The sequence below is a fragment of the Sardina pilchardus genome, chromosome 1 (genome assembly GCF_963854185.1).
Source record: "Sardina pilchardus chromosome 1, fSarPil1.1, whole genome shotgun sequence".
Taxonomy (NCBI): domain Eukaryota; kingdom Metazoa; phylum Chordata; class Actinopteri; order Clupeiformes; family Clupeidae; genus Sardina; species Sardina pilchardus.
Genome location: NC_084994.1, coordinates 10,847,789 through 10,864,223, shown reverse-complemented (window position 1 = coordinate 10,864,223; position 16,435 = coordinate 10,847,789). Strand labels below are relative to the sequence as shown.

At 38.9% G+C, this 16,435-nt stretch overlaps 1 protein-coding gene across 1 annotated transcript; it reads left to right on the top strand.

Annotated features, from left to right (window-relative positions):
- The first annotated feature begins 698 nt into the window (after window positions 1-698).
- Window positions 699-4,251, top strand: LOC134064317 (uncharacterized). Its single transcript, XM_062520254.1, has 5 exons — window positions 699-836; window positions 979-1,004; window positions 1,926-2,043; window positions 2,219-2,389; window positions 2,528-4,251. The coding sequence occupies exons 1-5, from the start codon at window positions 825-827 to the stop codon at window positions 3,152-3,154; spliced, it is 954 nt and encodes a 317-aa protein (XP_062376238.1). The 5' UTR covers window positions 699-824; the 3' UTR covers window positions 3,155-4,251.
- The last annotated feature ends 12,184 nt before the right edge of the window (window positions 4,252-16,435 follow it).

Here is a 16,435-nt window from a genome sequence, read left to right as displayed (position 1 = left end):
CCCTTGGGACTCTTTTTCTTCCTCTTCATCATCTTCATCCTACCTGCCCCCTCTTCCTTGTACCCCACCTCTAACACATACTTGTCCCCTGTGTCTCTGGTTTCTGTCCATTGTTGATATGAACCTCCTACCAGCCTCTTTAACTCTGAACTGACTTATGTTGGTTGTTACATCATTATACACAAGTGTTTTGAGTGGTAATGTTCAAATAGGGACAATTGTGCTTTAATTGTGTTCCACTTCTGCCTTGTTTGGTTATCAATATAAGTGCATATTGATTGGTTATCAATATATAAAAAGAGCATCACAATGCACAATGTGTTTAGAGTTTTGCAAAAAAGGTTAATGAATTTAGTAAAATGCACCTAAATGTGTTCAGGCATTTGAGAATTTAATTCAGATAATGGGGTTTAGTGGTTGAACAACTGTGAAATACTTTAAGTATCTCATTTTGGATCTTGTTGTGAGAAATGTTGTCCTGAAACATACCAGAGTAGAATATTGTTGAGACAAATGATACTGTTCTTTTAGGTCACATGACATTCAAAACCTTTCATTGGATTTCCTCCACCCAATAGCATACATGACAACTTCCTGGTTGAAAGATGTCCCAGTAATGGGCAGAGTTCTCTCCAGGGGGTGTGGCTTACACTATGAGTCTATCAATGTTTGTGTGTTTCAATCAGAACACGGTCAGCCTCAGACAGTAAAGTGTGTTTGATTCTGTTCAGGCTCAGCTTCTTTTTTTTTCTTGGATATTTTTGTCACACCATTTACTTTCTGCTGGCAAGACCTATACTGAGAATCAACCAGGACTATCAATCATGGCAGACATGGTATGTTGTAAATTCTTCCTGTTCTTCTTGTAATAATATTACTATTATTAGTAGTATGAATAATACTATTATTAATACTATTACTACTACTACTACTACTAATAATAATGTTTTTGATGGCTTATAAATTGGTCTGTTTCAGAGCCCAAAATTGTCCAGGGCAGTACGGTGAGTTTAAAGAGACCCTATGCAACTTTTTCATAGTCATAAAATCGCTTAGAAATCGTTGTTTTGCTTGACTGACCAGTTTTATCGAAAACAGTAATATATTCGCCCGCCCCCAGTGTCCCTATCCGCTATTGCAACCTTGCAGCTTGTTCAGGAGGCGATCGATCCTTGTTTACATCTGGAAGGCTGAGACGCGTAAGGAACAATAAGAACCACGCTTGCAATTTATATATAGCCTATATAATTATAAATATACACGCTAAAGCTGTCGGGGAAGCTCTGCAGAGAAATATGCAAGCATAAAACGAGCTAGAATGAAAAACGAAACCGGAGATGAAATCGCCAATCCTGCATAGTTTCTCTTTAAGGCATCTCTTTTTATAGTCATAGGCCAGTGGTTCTTAAACTTTTCACAATAAGTACCACCTCAGAGAATACTTTGCTCTCCAAGTACCACTATTATGACCAGCATTAAAATACGGTAGCGTAGGCCAATTTAAATATATTTTACATTGTACTTACTGATTTTTTTTCCAAGAAAGATAAAAACTAGTTTAAATTTAACGATTTTTCATTATATATTTTTATATAATTTGAAGTGATTATATTATCTTGTATAAATCATGTCATTTTGGAGACTCCCAGAGTACCACAACAAAGTCTCCGCGTACCACCAGTGGTACCCGTACCACAGTTTGAGAACCACTGGTCTAGGCCTGCTGAAAGTTGCAGAGCTTAAATAATATATCAGGTTAGTTTAGGCCATTTATTTCAAGTGGGATAGTTAAGCAGTAGACAAAACATTTTCATCATAGGTGGAAGGTGAAGGTAACTTTTTTACATTCAACTTTACTAGTAGTAGTTACTTTGTAGTAGGCTGTGTTCAATTGCATTGTGTATGAATCGTATTTTCTGTTTTAGCCTCCAAAAGAAGTTACATAATTCACTTTGGTTGGATCAAGCAAACTCACTCATGAAAACAGCATTCAATCAGTGGAAGGTTTCTCAAAACTTGTATGTGACCCAACTTCTTGATGAGGTATGAACAAGTTGAATATCTTTATGTTAAATTAATCATAGCCCATGACGCTTTTGTTAACATGTTTGCTGTTTACACTTTCAGATTAGTTAACTGACTGATATGTATAAATGTTTTGAACTTAGCAGTGTTCTTCTGCATCACAATCGTTGTTCTGCATTATAATTATCATTAGATGGTCCATAGCATCCTGTTCTCAGGACATATCCGTAATCAGTTAATGAAACCTGAAGAAATTTTTGAAGCTGACATGTTTGGAATACTGCGTTGCTTCTTTGGGGGAGCATTTGAAGGATACAAAAGAAGGCTTCCAAAAAGGACACCTTTTTCATGTTTGTTAGAACTAGTGAGTAAAAATGTACTAATTAATTCACACACGCTAACATATGTATGCATGCATGCACTCTCTCTCTCTCACACACACATACACACACACACACACACACACACAACATGGTGAAAAATATATTTGCTTTAATTTCAGATTGTTGAAACAAAAAAAGACAAAACGTTAGTGAAGAACGAGCTGTCAAACATCATCACCAAATTGAGGGGCAAGTCAACAAACCAACTCGTTGGGCGTGCTCTATGCATCATTGAGGAATGTCAACAGATTAGCTATGGAGTATCCATGCCTTTGGCAGAGAAGCAGTTCAAGAAAATCTGGATTGCTTTATCCTGTATGCATACATGGCATCCTCATGTGGCATATGCAGTAAGGAAGTGGACCAAGGGTGAAGAATGCAGTGTGCCATTTCCAAATTTGGAGGAATCCTGCCAAGCATATGTACATAATGGCAAGACGTTAAAGTCCACTCCACCTTGTATTTCTTGTTGTGAACTTTTCTCAATGAAACATGTCCACAAGAAATCTCGATCACATCTTTATGGTAACTGTGCTGAGGCAGAGGCCATAAGCAAATACCTTAAACTCAAATGTGTTCCCCATTTGGATGAACCTACGTTGATTAGTGACATAAAAAATGACCTAAAGACAAAACTGGAAACAGTGAAGAATTCTAATTTTGATCCTACAGTGGTTTATGAACCGGCACCAATTTCTGATGATCGCATAAAATTGCTCTTCCAACAAATATCTGGGTTGTTATGATAACCTCCTAGTGTTGATTAAGTTATAAATATCACACCAAAACAATCTCACATAATGTCTGAGATTGTATTTGGTTACTGTAAATTGAACAATTTACTTTCCCTAGAAAGTGAAATAAATCACAAGCAGGTGCTTTTATATTATTTACTGCAGATGTGATTCCGATTTGAGAAATGGTCATGTTAACCCACGTTGAGCCAATGAGCCTAGCCTTCTGTGCAATGAAGAAATATGGGTTTTATGAAAATGTTCCCTTTATTCATGTCCATGACAATTACGACATAATTAAACCTTTGAGACTCTATGGGACCTCAGTTATTACACTACTGCAATGCACTCATCTGGTGCAGTGTTGCACTGAATGGAGAGATGAACTTGGTGGCATGTCATGGCCAACTACAGAAGCACACAATGAAACAAAAGCCCTTTTCGGACTGGACTAGTTTTACAGGGGGATGTAGAGTAATGCAGGTTTATCACATGACCTCTGTAATGTAAATGTCCAATTCGGAAGAGACTAGAAATCTCTGAAATTTTATTTGACATGGGAGGAGTAACTACGTTTACATTCTGCCGTCACATCTTCGTCGCCGTGCACGTGATATGTCACGTCAGTTGCGTGTGGCATTTTCGAAATTGTTGGCTTCATCAAGTGCCTCCATGTTGGAAAACGTTGGTGGAATTGTTTTTAAATCAGGATGTGACAAATTATTACAGACATCTTTACAGAGAGTCACGTTCGCACAGGATTAATATTACCTACGTCATTTCCCCGGACCGTTTTACTGAATGTAAAAGTGGCTGTACATTTCACAGACATACTCCATTATGTTTACTGACATGGCGCGTCCGGACGGGACTAAATTCCCTGGTAATTATTACTGTACCTCATGTCACCCCATAAAACTAATCCCGTCCGAATAGGGCTAAAGAAAATGTCAACAGGTTCATCACATGCAGAATCTTTATTTAGACATTTTAAAATCAGAAACCCATTTTATTACATTCAAGTCAGGAAAATGTGTCATGGTTTTGTGGAAACACTGAAACCAGCAAATAATAAAAAAAAAAAAAAAAAAAAAAAAAAAAGCAAATAACTACAGAACAGAATACATCATGTTGTTTCTGAAACATTCTTATAATCCACATATTTTAGGAAAAGGCCAAAATATGAATATATTCATATATTCAATATCAGCATTTATTTAGTATCACAAAAACAGCAGATTGAATACACATCAGTATATCAATAGCATCTCAGCATCACACATGTGTACCATAATTTCCCAACTGTTAAGGTTAGTAGCCGAGGTTTGTACATTGATTTTGCAAAATTTCTTTGACTAAGAGGTTAATACATAGGGGCAGTTAACTAAGGGATAATGTATAGAAGGCCGGTCATTATCGTGAAAATAATCCCACCTTTGCAAACAGGACCCCGACGTGCCAGTGGACGAAGCAAGAGGGGTCGTCCTGAGGGGAGAGAAAGAGAGAAGGGTCGAGAGAGGGGTTATGATGAAGTCTGTAATTACACAACAGTTTCAGACAAACCACACACACACACACACACACACACGCACACACACACACACACACACTCACACATCTAAAAATGAATCAGTGCAAAGCCATATCCAGTGCTGTAGAGAGAAAGGGAGGGTTATGAGAGAGAGGAAGGGGGAGAAAGAGTAAGGGGAAGAGAGAGAGGAAGAGGAGGAGAGAGAGGAAGAGAGGGGAGGGGGAAGAGAGACTGAGGGTTGAAAGAAAAGGTGACAGGTGTATGTACCTGTTGGAGGAGGAGCTCATGTGATCTGGCACAGGGACACTGAGGAGTCAGGATAAACCCCAAACCCTGGGCTCAGTGAATGTGGAGTGGAACGTGTGCAGGTGGGTGAGTCCTTGAGTGGGACTCTGTGCGACGCTGAAGAAGGTCAGAGTGCCGGCTTGCCAGTCCAGGTGCACTCCTATTCTTCTGGAGCCGGAGGAGGGGGCAGGTATGTCAGTCGGTTTATTATTGTGCATGACAGAGTAACTGTAATCAGGAGAGCACTCCAGACTCCAGGACTTGGCATTACATTCTTTCCTCTTGATGCTTTTATAGGCCACAAAGATAAAAACTCTCTCACTCCACTCAACCTCCCAGTAGCAGTGGCGTCCAGTCAGACCCTCTCTACACAACACCTGAGGCCAGTAGTCAAATCTCTCTGGGTGTTCAGGATACGGCTGCTCCTCCTCCACATGTGTCACCTTTCTGTTCCCCTCAGAGAGTGGGCATTGTGGACTTTACATGCATTAAAGGTAAACTATGCAACATTTTTCAGTTAATCAATTCGTTTCACACTGTTATACATGATTAAATGAGTCATTACCGGTCGAACATTGTTTTTTCCGGCCGCCCTAGTGATCTGTAGCTATAGAACCACGCTTGCAATCAGGAGCCCTCAGGCACGCACACGCACCCATGGTCTAGGAAGTCTCATATGAAGTCTCGATCATGCTCATGAAAAGGCAGACTGACCGATTGAGGAGTTTTGTAAAATATACACGCTAAAGCTGTAGGGCAAGCTCTGCAGAGAAAATGCAAGCAAAAACGAGCGAAAACGAAAGCGAAAGTGAAACCGGCGATGAAATCGCCAATCCTGCATAGTTTCCCTTGAAATGCACAGTATTACTTGCCTGGTATGTCTGTTGATGTAAAAACTTGGGTAAGTACAACAAAAATGGTCATTCTGTCAGTAAATTCTGCCTTTTCACTACTTGTTCTCAATGAATGAACAATCATTATTAACAACAATAAACAAATTTGCAGATAAAACACTGTGCTGAATGCCAGGGTAAAAAACCGGGCATTAAAAATAAGTCACAGTATGAACCCATTGTGGTAAGTGCTTTTAGAGATGAAAGAATGTGTTGTGTATGTGAACTGGATATTTCAGTTACTGTTTATCACAATTGCTTGTCAGGTGTCTGAGCCTTGGAAAGTGGTAGGAATGGACTTGGTAGGCAAAGTCACACAGACAAAAGAGGGGGGCTATGAACACATCTGTGTAATGGTGGATTACTTCACTAAATGGTCCGAAGCCTTCCCTCTTAAGAACAAGAATGCAGAGGAGGTAGCACAGTGCATTGTGCAATTCTTTTATCGTTTTGGAGCACCAAAACGAATCCTCACGGACAATGGCAGGGAGTTTGTCAATCAGGTTAGTGCTTGTATGAAACTTCATTGTTGCATGTAATTATTCTTACCACTTCTGCTGATGTTACATATTTAGATCAATGCTGCCCTATATGCAAATATCTGGGCATAAAACGCAGCCTACAGTATGTGCCCGATACAGTACCATCCCCAAACCAATGGTTTGGTTGAAAGATTAAATGGCACTATTCAGAGGTAAACCATACCAAATTAAATCATTCTTTTGATAATAATGACTGAGCAAATATTATTAAAAACTAAATAATGTGTATTATTCTTCAGAGGCCTGAGTAAACCGGAGCCGGAGACATGGGCAGATTACCTCAAATCAACCATGTTCGCTTTCAGGGACGTGCACAGGAATTTTGAGGGGCAGTTGCTCGGACCTGAAAAAAGGGCACCTCCCACCCCCTAAAAAAAAAAAAAAAAAAACACAACTCATCTCTTGGCCTATCTGCCCTATATGTCGCATCCTGGTCCACATTTTCTAGTGTCTGGGGGCTTGTGGCTGCTCCTCATCTTAGATGTAACGTAACCTATGAAAAATTGTCATTACTAGGCTAAAATATGAGTCTGATTAATTAATCAATTCACCTACACAGTGTCATCTTTATGTCATCTTTATCACAGTGCATAGTCTCTGTCTCACCTGCTGGTTGGCTTTTTCGTAGCCAACCCTGCATTGATGTGCTGCCCTTTGCTGCCTACTTGAGTTGTCTCTCCCTCTCCTGAATTTTTTCAGTGATCATTTTTACTTCAATAGGCCTACCCCAAATAGTGATAGGATTTAGGCATTCAACCATTTTGAATGAAATAATGAATGTGATGCATTAGGCTACTTCCATTATTCATTCTTCTTGCTAAAACGAAATGTGAGAAACGAACTATTATGCCTATACCAAAAAAATAGTTGGCTAGCCTGCTATGGGACAACGGGCTGCTTGTCTGCTTGCAGGCTGTCTGATTATTTAGGCTAAATGTAGCAAACTCAGCCTGGATTTATGGAGATTGTAATTAATATCATACAATTTCATGATGATTATTGTTCGTTTGTCATACTGTACATCACAAACTAACCTTTTCCGACAACGTTGAGGAGGCAGCAGAGGTGTGGACTCGAGTCATGTGACTTGGACTCGAGTCAGACTCGAGTCATGAATTTGATGACTTTAGACTCGACTTGACAAAATACAAAAAGACTTGCAACTCGACTTGGACTTTAACATCAATGACTCGGACTTTCACTTGGACTTGCGCCTATTGACTTGTAAAGACTTGCTACTTCCCATAAAAAAAACGAAAGACAAAAAGATAAAATGTAGACACGGACTGATCTATCTATATGTATGTGTGTGCGCCTGTGCCTGAGACAATGCGCGTATTCGGCACAAAATCCAATCAAATCACTTACTGTAGCCTAGATTGTTTTGATTCGACAGTGGCCAACCACGCGGAACAAGCTAGACAATACGCAGGGCCAGACAACGGACGTGAATGCGCCAGCAAAATGATAGGCTACCTAAGATTATTTCGTTAATTTGTTTGCCTACAAAAAATACGTGGAGACCAACAAGAAACGAAGGACTGTGTAGAACTTGTTAAATTCCTCCCAGCTTCATCCTAGCCTGCTTTTTGACATAGGCTACTATGAAACCAAACTGGTAGCCTACCCTACTGATTCTGTTGTCTAATTGATGGATTTAACCACGATTAGGATTAGGCTTTTAAAAGGTGGAACATTTTCACCTCAAACGTGCGTTGCATCATATAGCCACTGCGTCTTTTTGTGTACATTCACATTAAATCCATTCCACTAATATTATCAGGAGGAGAATAGGCTACCGTTTTATTTTGAGCACTGGTTGTTATTCATTGGATACATATCAAACTCCACGTCATGGTAGAGTAAGTTAAGCACCCACCCAATTAAACATGACCAAGGAAAAAGTGAACGGGACAACAATGCCATGCCACGGTAACCTATACCTAAATCATAGAAGTTAAAACATTGCAAGATATTTTATGACATCAGAAATATTTTCTTTACCTTGTCAGTTTTTTTAACATTCATTTTATTTAATGAAAACTAGAGGTGGGCATAGATTAATTTTGTTAATCTAGATTAATCTCACTGTAATCTTGAAATTAATCTAGATTAATCTAGATTAATTTTAGGTGCACCAGCGCAAAATTTAGGTGCACCCACATTTTTCATTGCATCGCCTTTAACGCTAAAAGGTCACCTTTTTATTGCTGTCCTTTCATATAATGTTTTTTTAACAACAAAAAGTCTAGAAAAAGCTTGAAACACAATAAAAGATTTTTTTCTTTACAAAATTATTTATATAAGCCTATTCTACATACTGAAATGTCTGATATTCATGACAGCACACTTTATGCATATTGCAGCCTACTATTCATATTACAACTCTGCCTCTTTAATTCAGCTGTGTGCTTGAAACCTCAAAATGTAAACAAAGCCTAGCATAGTTGGCTAGTTCATCATAGTTTACTAGTTGGACTGCTCAGTTTCCCCATGTGTGTTTACTGTAAGTTTCAATGTGGGCTAATACTTTTTCTCCTTTCGAGTTTTGGAGTTGGAAAACATTGGTATTGAGATTATCATCCAACTCATGCAAGAGTGACTTGAATGTAAGAGTTTTAATCAACTTTCTGCAGCAGTGATGCTAACCGGAATTTATATTAATTTAGCTAACGTCTTCTATATGCATCATTGCTTTCACGATAGTGAATGTTTTATTTGGATTAAATGTGCATGTCGAGGGGCGGGTCGCGACTCGCGAGTGTCCATTGAGCGCGCACGGGAGAGTGAGGGAGAGGGAGAGGGAGAGCAAGAGAAAGCGGGCCAAGGAGAGGGGGGTTACTTCTATTAGGAATGAGCGATCAGGTGCCGATTCGGGAGGGGTCTGAGCTTATCGTCCATGTTGGGAGGATGTATCATTGGTTACTGTTTGGTAAAGTTGCACGCATAGTCTACAATGACAACTTGTGAAAGAAAGCAGCCGAGCAGCGTCAGGTGCACCAGTGCGACCTAGACTTTTTTCAGGCGCACTCTTAAACATTGGCGTTTGCGCTAAGATATCAAGGTGAAAGTGTTCATAGCTTGCGTGGTATAGACCCAGGTCCCAGCCCAACTTTGAGAATAGATTAACGCCGATATTTTTTTTATCGCCCGATAAGAGTTGCACGATAACGCAGCACGTTAACGCCGATAACGGCCCACCACTAATGAAAACATATATCCTTGAACTATGTGTGACTATTTTTCTAACCGAATGAAACCTAATTACGTTCACGTACTTCTTAAAGTGACAGGCACTCAATTAGACCTACACACCACCCTGTAATATTATTAAAGACAAGTGTAATCAATATGAGGTATTCAAATTACTGAATATTTTTAGCTATAAGTAATTATGCAGATCCTAAAATACTATAACTCGTTAACAAAATATATCAAGTTTATGAATTCAAAATATGAAATAGACACAAGACACACCATTTTCTGTGTGTGTGGACTGGAGGTTTGAGCAGAGACTAGGATTGCCACTGCTGTGAGTTAAGCCTACCTTACATTGCCAGACTTTGCAAAGATTTGGAAAAGATTTTTGAAAAACTACAGTCTCAGACCCTCTCACATCTAAAGACAATTCATTGAGGTTTTAGTCACAGTCTAGTCACAGGCCAGTCTCAGATTAGGATTTTGCAAAGACTGTGGGTCACTATTTACAAGACTGCTGCTAGATTCCTTCAAATTATTTCCATCGTGCAATAGGCTACACGTCATCATTCACAGGAAATCACATGATAGCCTCAAAGTAATTTTTTCGCGTTTCTGCAGCATTGTTTGATGTGTGACATCACTAACAGATATAGAGCTGTTCTGTCACGTAGAACAACCGACTAATAAATTATAAGAAATGAAATAACAAATAATCATAAAGGCTACAGCTGTCGCCTATTTTGCCCCTTCCTGTTTCATTCGCGCAAGGTTACTATTGGTTTTTAATGTTCACGTCACTATTTGCATGAGCCACGACTGAAAAGACTTCCGATAATATCAAACATGTTTGATATTGTCGTAACGGCAAAACTAGAAAAAGACTGCCTCCGACGGACTTAAAACCGCTAAGATTGGCACCTTACACTAAACGATTTAGATGACGGGAGAGCGCTGCGATTTCAGTACAACTCCCAAGATTTCTGCCCGATTTTGGAAATTTAGTCGCCGACTGTTAAAACAGACCAAAATCGTGCAATGTAAGCCAGCCTTTATCTGTATCCCCCTTATGGCAATACAGTTTTGCCTACATTTTTGCTGTAATGTAATAAACATGGTCACACGTTATAAAACTATTTCAGCTTGTGTAGGCCTATCAGTGGTTTCTTAACAAATTGAACACATATTTTAACACATAGGGCCTATATTTCATTGAGAATGTGCTAGAGATACCATTTGACATTTCTGCTAGACAGATTTGCATCTCAATCTCTCCAGCACACACAAATTCAATTGCCAAAATACCTGTTTCACTCGATTTTTAAAAAGACTCGAAAGGACTCGAAAGTCAGACCGTAGGACTTGGGACTTGACTTGAGACTTGTTGGCCTTTGACTTGGACTTGACTCGGGACTTGCCTGTCTTGACACGGGACTTGACTCGGCACTTGAGAGCAATGAATTGAGACTAACTTGTGACTTGCCAAACAATGACTTTGTCCCACCTCTGGGAGGCAGTCGGTCTCACCAGACAACTGCGACAATATCTTTCGTCTAGGGCCACGATAGACTGTCATGCAGGCTCAACCCAGGTGCCGGTCGCGTGCAGCGCTTCAACTACAGTAGCCTACGTAAACAGAATTTGCCCTCCTGACTTTCGCTCTCGGTGCCCCAATGGAAGTGAATGAGGCTACTTTTACTTTGCGATTTTTTAAAAATCTAGGCCCACGTGAAATTCTGCATCCATTGTAGCCTACGATTTATTATGTTTTGCCCTCGGAAGGGCAACATGAGTCGAGAAGGGCATACACTCTAAAAAATGCTGGGTTAAAAACAACCCAAATTTAGTTATTTTCAACCCAACTGCTGAGTAAAATGGGGTCCAACACAGCATTGGGTTATCTCAACCCAGCAAATTGGGTTATTAAATTTAACCCAGCGGATGGGTTGATATTTTAACCAATGTGTTGGGTTATTTTGACACGAATGTTTAGTTAAATTTACATAATGTTTGGGTTATATTTGAAACCAAATCCCCAAAAAATCCACTGGTTCATTTTTAAAACACTTCACTTAAATAGCCAAACTTAAAGTCACACATTTTGTTGACAGCTTGGATACAGACAATATATTATATGAGAAATGGGCAAGAATAGCCATGCAATGAAATAAAACAGACATGATTATTTATTTTATACTTTTCTTTATTTTTGAACAGTCTGTGATAGGCTACTTCCATGAAGGCAGGCAGATTCCACGGTCCTTTTCGGGGGTCAGCCCTGTCAATCAAAGAAAAAAAAAGAATCAGTTATTTACAGAGCTTTATATCAAGACTTCCATGAACCATTATCAATGAATGATGTTGACAAACATTAAAAATCCACCAGGAGACCTAATATTATGGCGTTGTTTTAATCCTAGCTGCTAAGGTAATACAAAACGTGCGTTTGGAGATGAGCTGGATAGCAGGCTAATAAACGTAATTTCAGTAGTGGCGATGCTAACGTTAGCTAGCCAATGTTAGCACGTTATTCAGTCAGTGGATCCAAGGTGTTTGTAACGCTACTACCAAAATACACCCAATAAGTAACATGGCTATAATATGAAGCTACCCTAAATTAGTTAATAAGATGTTGTTTGCCATGATTATTACCGTCAGTTACGTGTGTTGGGCAGAGACTACTTCGCTGTAGCCTAGCTAACATTAGCTGATAAACCTCAGCTGCACCACAAAGCATAATTGTGTTACTTGTCTGCTAACATTACCAGCTGTTATGCTAATTTTAGTTCGTTGTAAAAGTTCGTTTTGTTTCTGTTCAGCGGTTCTTATACCCAGTGAACACAGAACTGTGTTTTTTATGAGTCTGTCTTTGTGTAGATTTAACATGAACAGATATTGTAAGTTAATGTTAACTTAGCTTAACTGCTAGCTAATATAGCTGTCATGCTTGAGGCTGAATGAAATCGTCAGGCAGAATATTCATTCATATCACAAAGGGTATGTCTCTGGGTGGACTTTTAAAATCCGTCTGGATTTCTTTTTAAAATGCAGAAGTTAAAAACAGATACATACCTTCCGAAATCGCCTGATTTCCATTGCATTTGTTGGTAGCAGCTGCTGGACTGGACGGTTGAAAGAATATGTCTACGGATTTTTTTCTTCAACCTCTCAAATAACTATGCAGCTGTGTTAAATTCACCCAGGTGCTGGGCAGTGTGCTCCACATCAGGTGGGGGAGAGGAGGGGCACAGTCCTAAATGGTCAACCCAGCAGCGCTGTACTATCAACCCAACAAGCTGGGTTACAGAAATGACCCAATACGAGTTAAAACAACCCAATAAAATGACCCAGCAGCCTCAACCCAGCGGTTTGGTTGAAAAAATAACCCAGCATTTTTTAGAGTGTATGGGCAGTTGCCCGAGCAACCTGAGCAACCCCCCTGTGCACGTCCCTGTTCGCTTTAAGAACAAAGAAACAACTTACCACATGCTTCTCCCCATATCATTTATTATTTGGGAGAGAAGCTACAGTACAGTAGGTATCCAAGTGGAATACCAAAGACGTATGAGGTTGGTACAATTAAATAGATACTAAATGTTGCTACATGTCCAGTTATGCGATCTGAAGAAGGCCATAGGCCGAAACGTTACCGCGTTATCATTAAAAGAAACACTTAGGGTGGGTTAGGGTGGGTTGCACCAACCTGGTTTAACTTTTAAACTGGTTTAAATCATGGTTTACTGGCTAATCATGTTGCACCAACCTTAAACCTAGTTTAAATTCAGTTTAAATTAAACTCAGGTTAAATTTAAACTCCAGGTAATCCCAGTTTAATTCCCAATTTAAACCTAGATTAAATGCAAGTCTGTTGCACCAGTAATTTTAAACCCAGGATGAACTTGGATTAGCAGTTTAATTTAAACCACCCCTGGAGGAGGTTTAAATCAGACCATTGCAGTGCAATTGACCACTTGGTTGGATATATTTGTTGGATGGAGCTAGCAAAAAGAGTTCCACACCGAAATATCCGAGATAGGCTTAACCCTTTTGAATTTTATAGCAACAGTGCATTTTTACAGCAGTACTACAGATTCACAAAAAGTCAGTGATGTACCTCAATGGGAAAGTTGGACCCGCAAGCAACTTTTTGCAACTTTTTTCCCCTTCTTTTTTTTAGGTGCACCAGCACAAAACGTGCACCCACATTTTTCATGAATGATTTTCTTTAAACAACAATAAAGTGTAGAAAAAGCTTGTCTATCTGAAACACAACGCCAAGCATTATATTATATCCTGATATAAGAAGAGAAAATATTGAATTTCTGATATTCATGACGAGACACTTTATGCTGATTATTATAGCCAGAGAATGTCTAATTAGACGGGCTCTCCTACTAATCCTCCTTATTGAAGCCTCAAAATATTGTAAACAAAGTAGCATAGTCAAGTCAAGTCAAGTCAAGTTTATTTATATAGCACATTTCATACACAGAGGTCATTCAATGTGCTTTACATAAACAAAAACCAAACAGTAATTATAGCAGATAAAAGCATAGATGGTCAAAGAGTAATAGTAATAATAGTAATAATAATAATAATAATAAAAAGATCATAATAGAAAATAAAAACAAAGCATAAATCAAGATCAAATCAATAAGGAATAATTAACATAAAAGACTCCAGATGGAATAATTAAGAGACAGTTAGCAGAAAGCATCTGAGAACAATTTGGTCTTAAGTCTAGATTTAAAACAGGCTGCAGTTGGGGCCTTTTTAATGTCATCAGAAAGTCGGTTCCAAAGCTGAGCCGCATAGCAGCTAAAAGCTGCTTCGCCATGTTTAGTTCTAACAGCAGGTGTTACTAAGAGGTTTTTCTCCTGAGACCTCAGAGGACGAGAAGGTGTGTACTGCTGAAACATGTCTGATAGGTATTTAGGTCCTGCTCCATTTACTGATTTATAAACAATTAGTAGTGCTTTAAAGTCAACTCTGTGACATACTGGAAGCCAGTGCAGAGATTTAAGAATTGGAGTAATGTGCTCAGTTCTTTTTGTTTTTGTGAGAACCCTAGCTGCTGCATTTTGAATCATCTGAAGCTGTTTGATAGTCTTTTTAGGAAGGCCTGTGAAGAGCCCATTGCAGTAATCAACCCTGCTGGAGATAAATGCATGAATGAGTTTTTCTAAGTCATGTTTTGACATTAGCCCTCTCAGTTTGGCAATATTTTTGAGGTGATAAAAAGCTGATTTAGTTATCATTTTCATGTGACTGTTGAAATTTAGATCACTGTCGATTAATACACCGAGATTTTTAACAGTAGCCTTTGCTTTCAATCCTTTTGTTTCAAGGAGAGTGGCAACCTTAATTCTTTCCTCCTTTTTACCAAATATAATTGCTTCAGTTTTTTCTTTGTTCAGCTGAAGAAAATTTTGAGCCATCCAAGTGTTGATTTGTTCTATTCACTGACATAGAGATTCAAGGGGACCATAGTCTTTTGGTGACAGAGCTAAGTAAATTTGTGTGTCATCTGCATAGCTATGATATGAAATCAAATTATTTTGGATGATTTGTCCAAGTGGGAGCATATAGAGGTTGAATAATAGTGGCCCCAAGATCGACCCCTGGGGAACACCACAGGTCAAGGATGTTGGTGTTGAGGTACAGTTGCCGATGGCAACAAAGAAGCTCCTTTCTTGTAGATATGATTTGAGCCAGTTTAGAACTATGCCTGTAAATCCAACCCAGTGTTCTAGTCTGTGTAGTAAAATATTGTGATCAACAGTGTCAAATGCTGCGCTAAGGTCCAGTAGCACTAGGACTGATGTTTTACCAGAATCTGTGTTGAGACGTATGTCATTGAAAACCTTAATGAGAGCTGTTTCAGTGCTGTGATTTGCCCGAAAACCAGACTGAAAGTAATCAAAATACTCATTTGATGTTAGGAAGGTGGTTAGTTGATTAAAGACTACTTTTTCAATAATTTTGCCAATAAAAGGTAGATTGGATATGGGCCTGTAATTGTTTAACATGGAGGCATCCAGGTTATTCTTCTTGAGCAGTGGCTTTACAACAGCTGTTTTTAATGACTTAGGAAAAGTGCCAGACAGCAGTGATGTATTTACAATGTGAAGGACATCTGAGGCTATAAGGTGAAAAACAGTTTTGAAGAAATTTGTAGGCAGAGTGTCTAAGCCACATGTGGAGGAGCTGAGATTCTGTACTGTTTTTTCAAGTGTTTCATGGTCTATCAAGTTGAACTCTGACATCAAGTTAAGCTTCCCTCTATTTGTAGCTGGAAGTTCCAGGTGTTGAAATTGTAATGTAGCAGATATTTTGAGTCGGATTTTGTCAATTTTACCTTTAAAAAAAGATGAAAACTCATTGCATTTATTAGTTGAGAGAAGTTCGGGCGCTAATTGTGAGGGAGGATTTGTTAACTTTTCGACAGTGGAAAATAAAACACGAGTGTTATTTGAACTCCTACTGATGATGTTAGAAAAGAAAGACTGTCTTGCTTTGCATATTTCAGAGTTATATGCGCGGAGCATGTCTTTATGGATGTCATAGTGGATCTGAAGTATGTATTTACGCCATTTTCTTTCAGTCTTCCTACACTCTCTTTTTAGGAGTTTAACCGCTGGATTTTGCTTCCATGGTGCTTTCTGTTTGTCCTTAACTTTCTTGGATTTTAAGGGAGCAATGTCATCCATAATGTTTGCCATTTTTGCATTAAAGTGATCCAATAAGTCTTCTACTGAGTCTGACAAATTGCTTGATGTCTGTGAGAGTGCTTGCTCAAAAAGAACACTTGTCTTATCATTTATGATTCTCCTTTTTACCAACA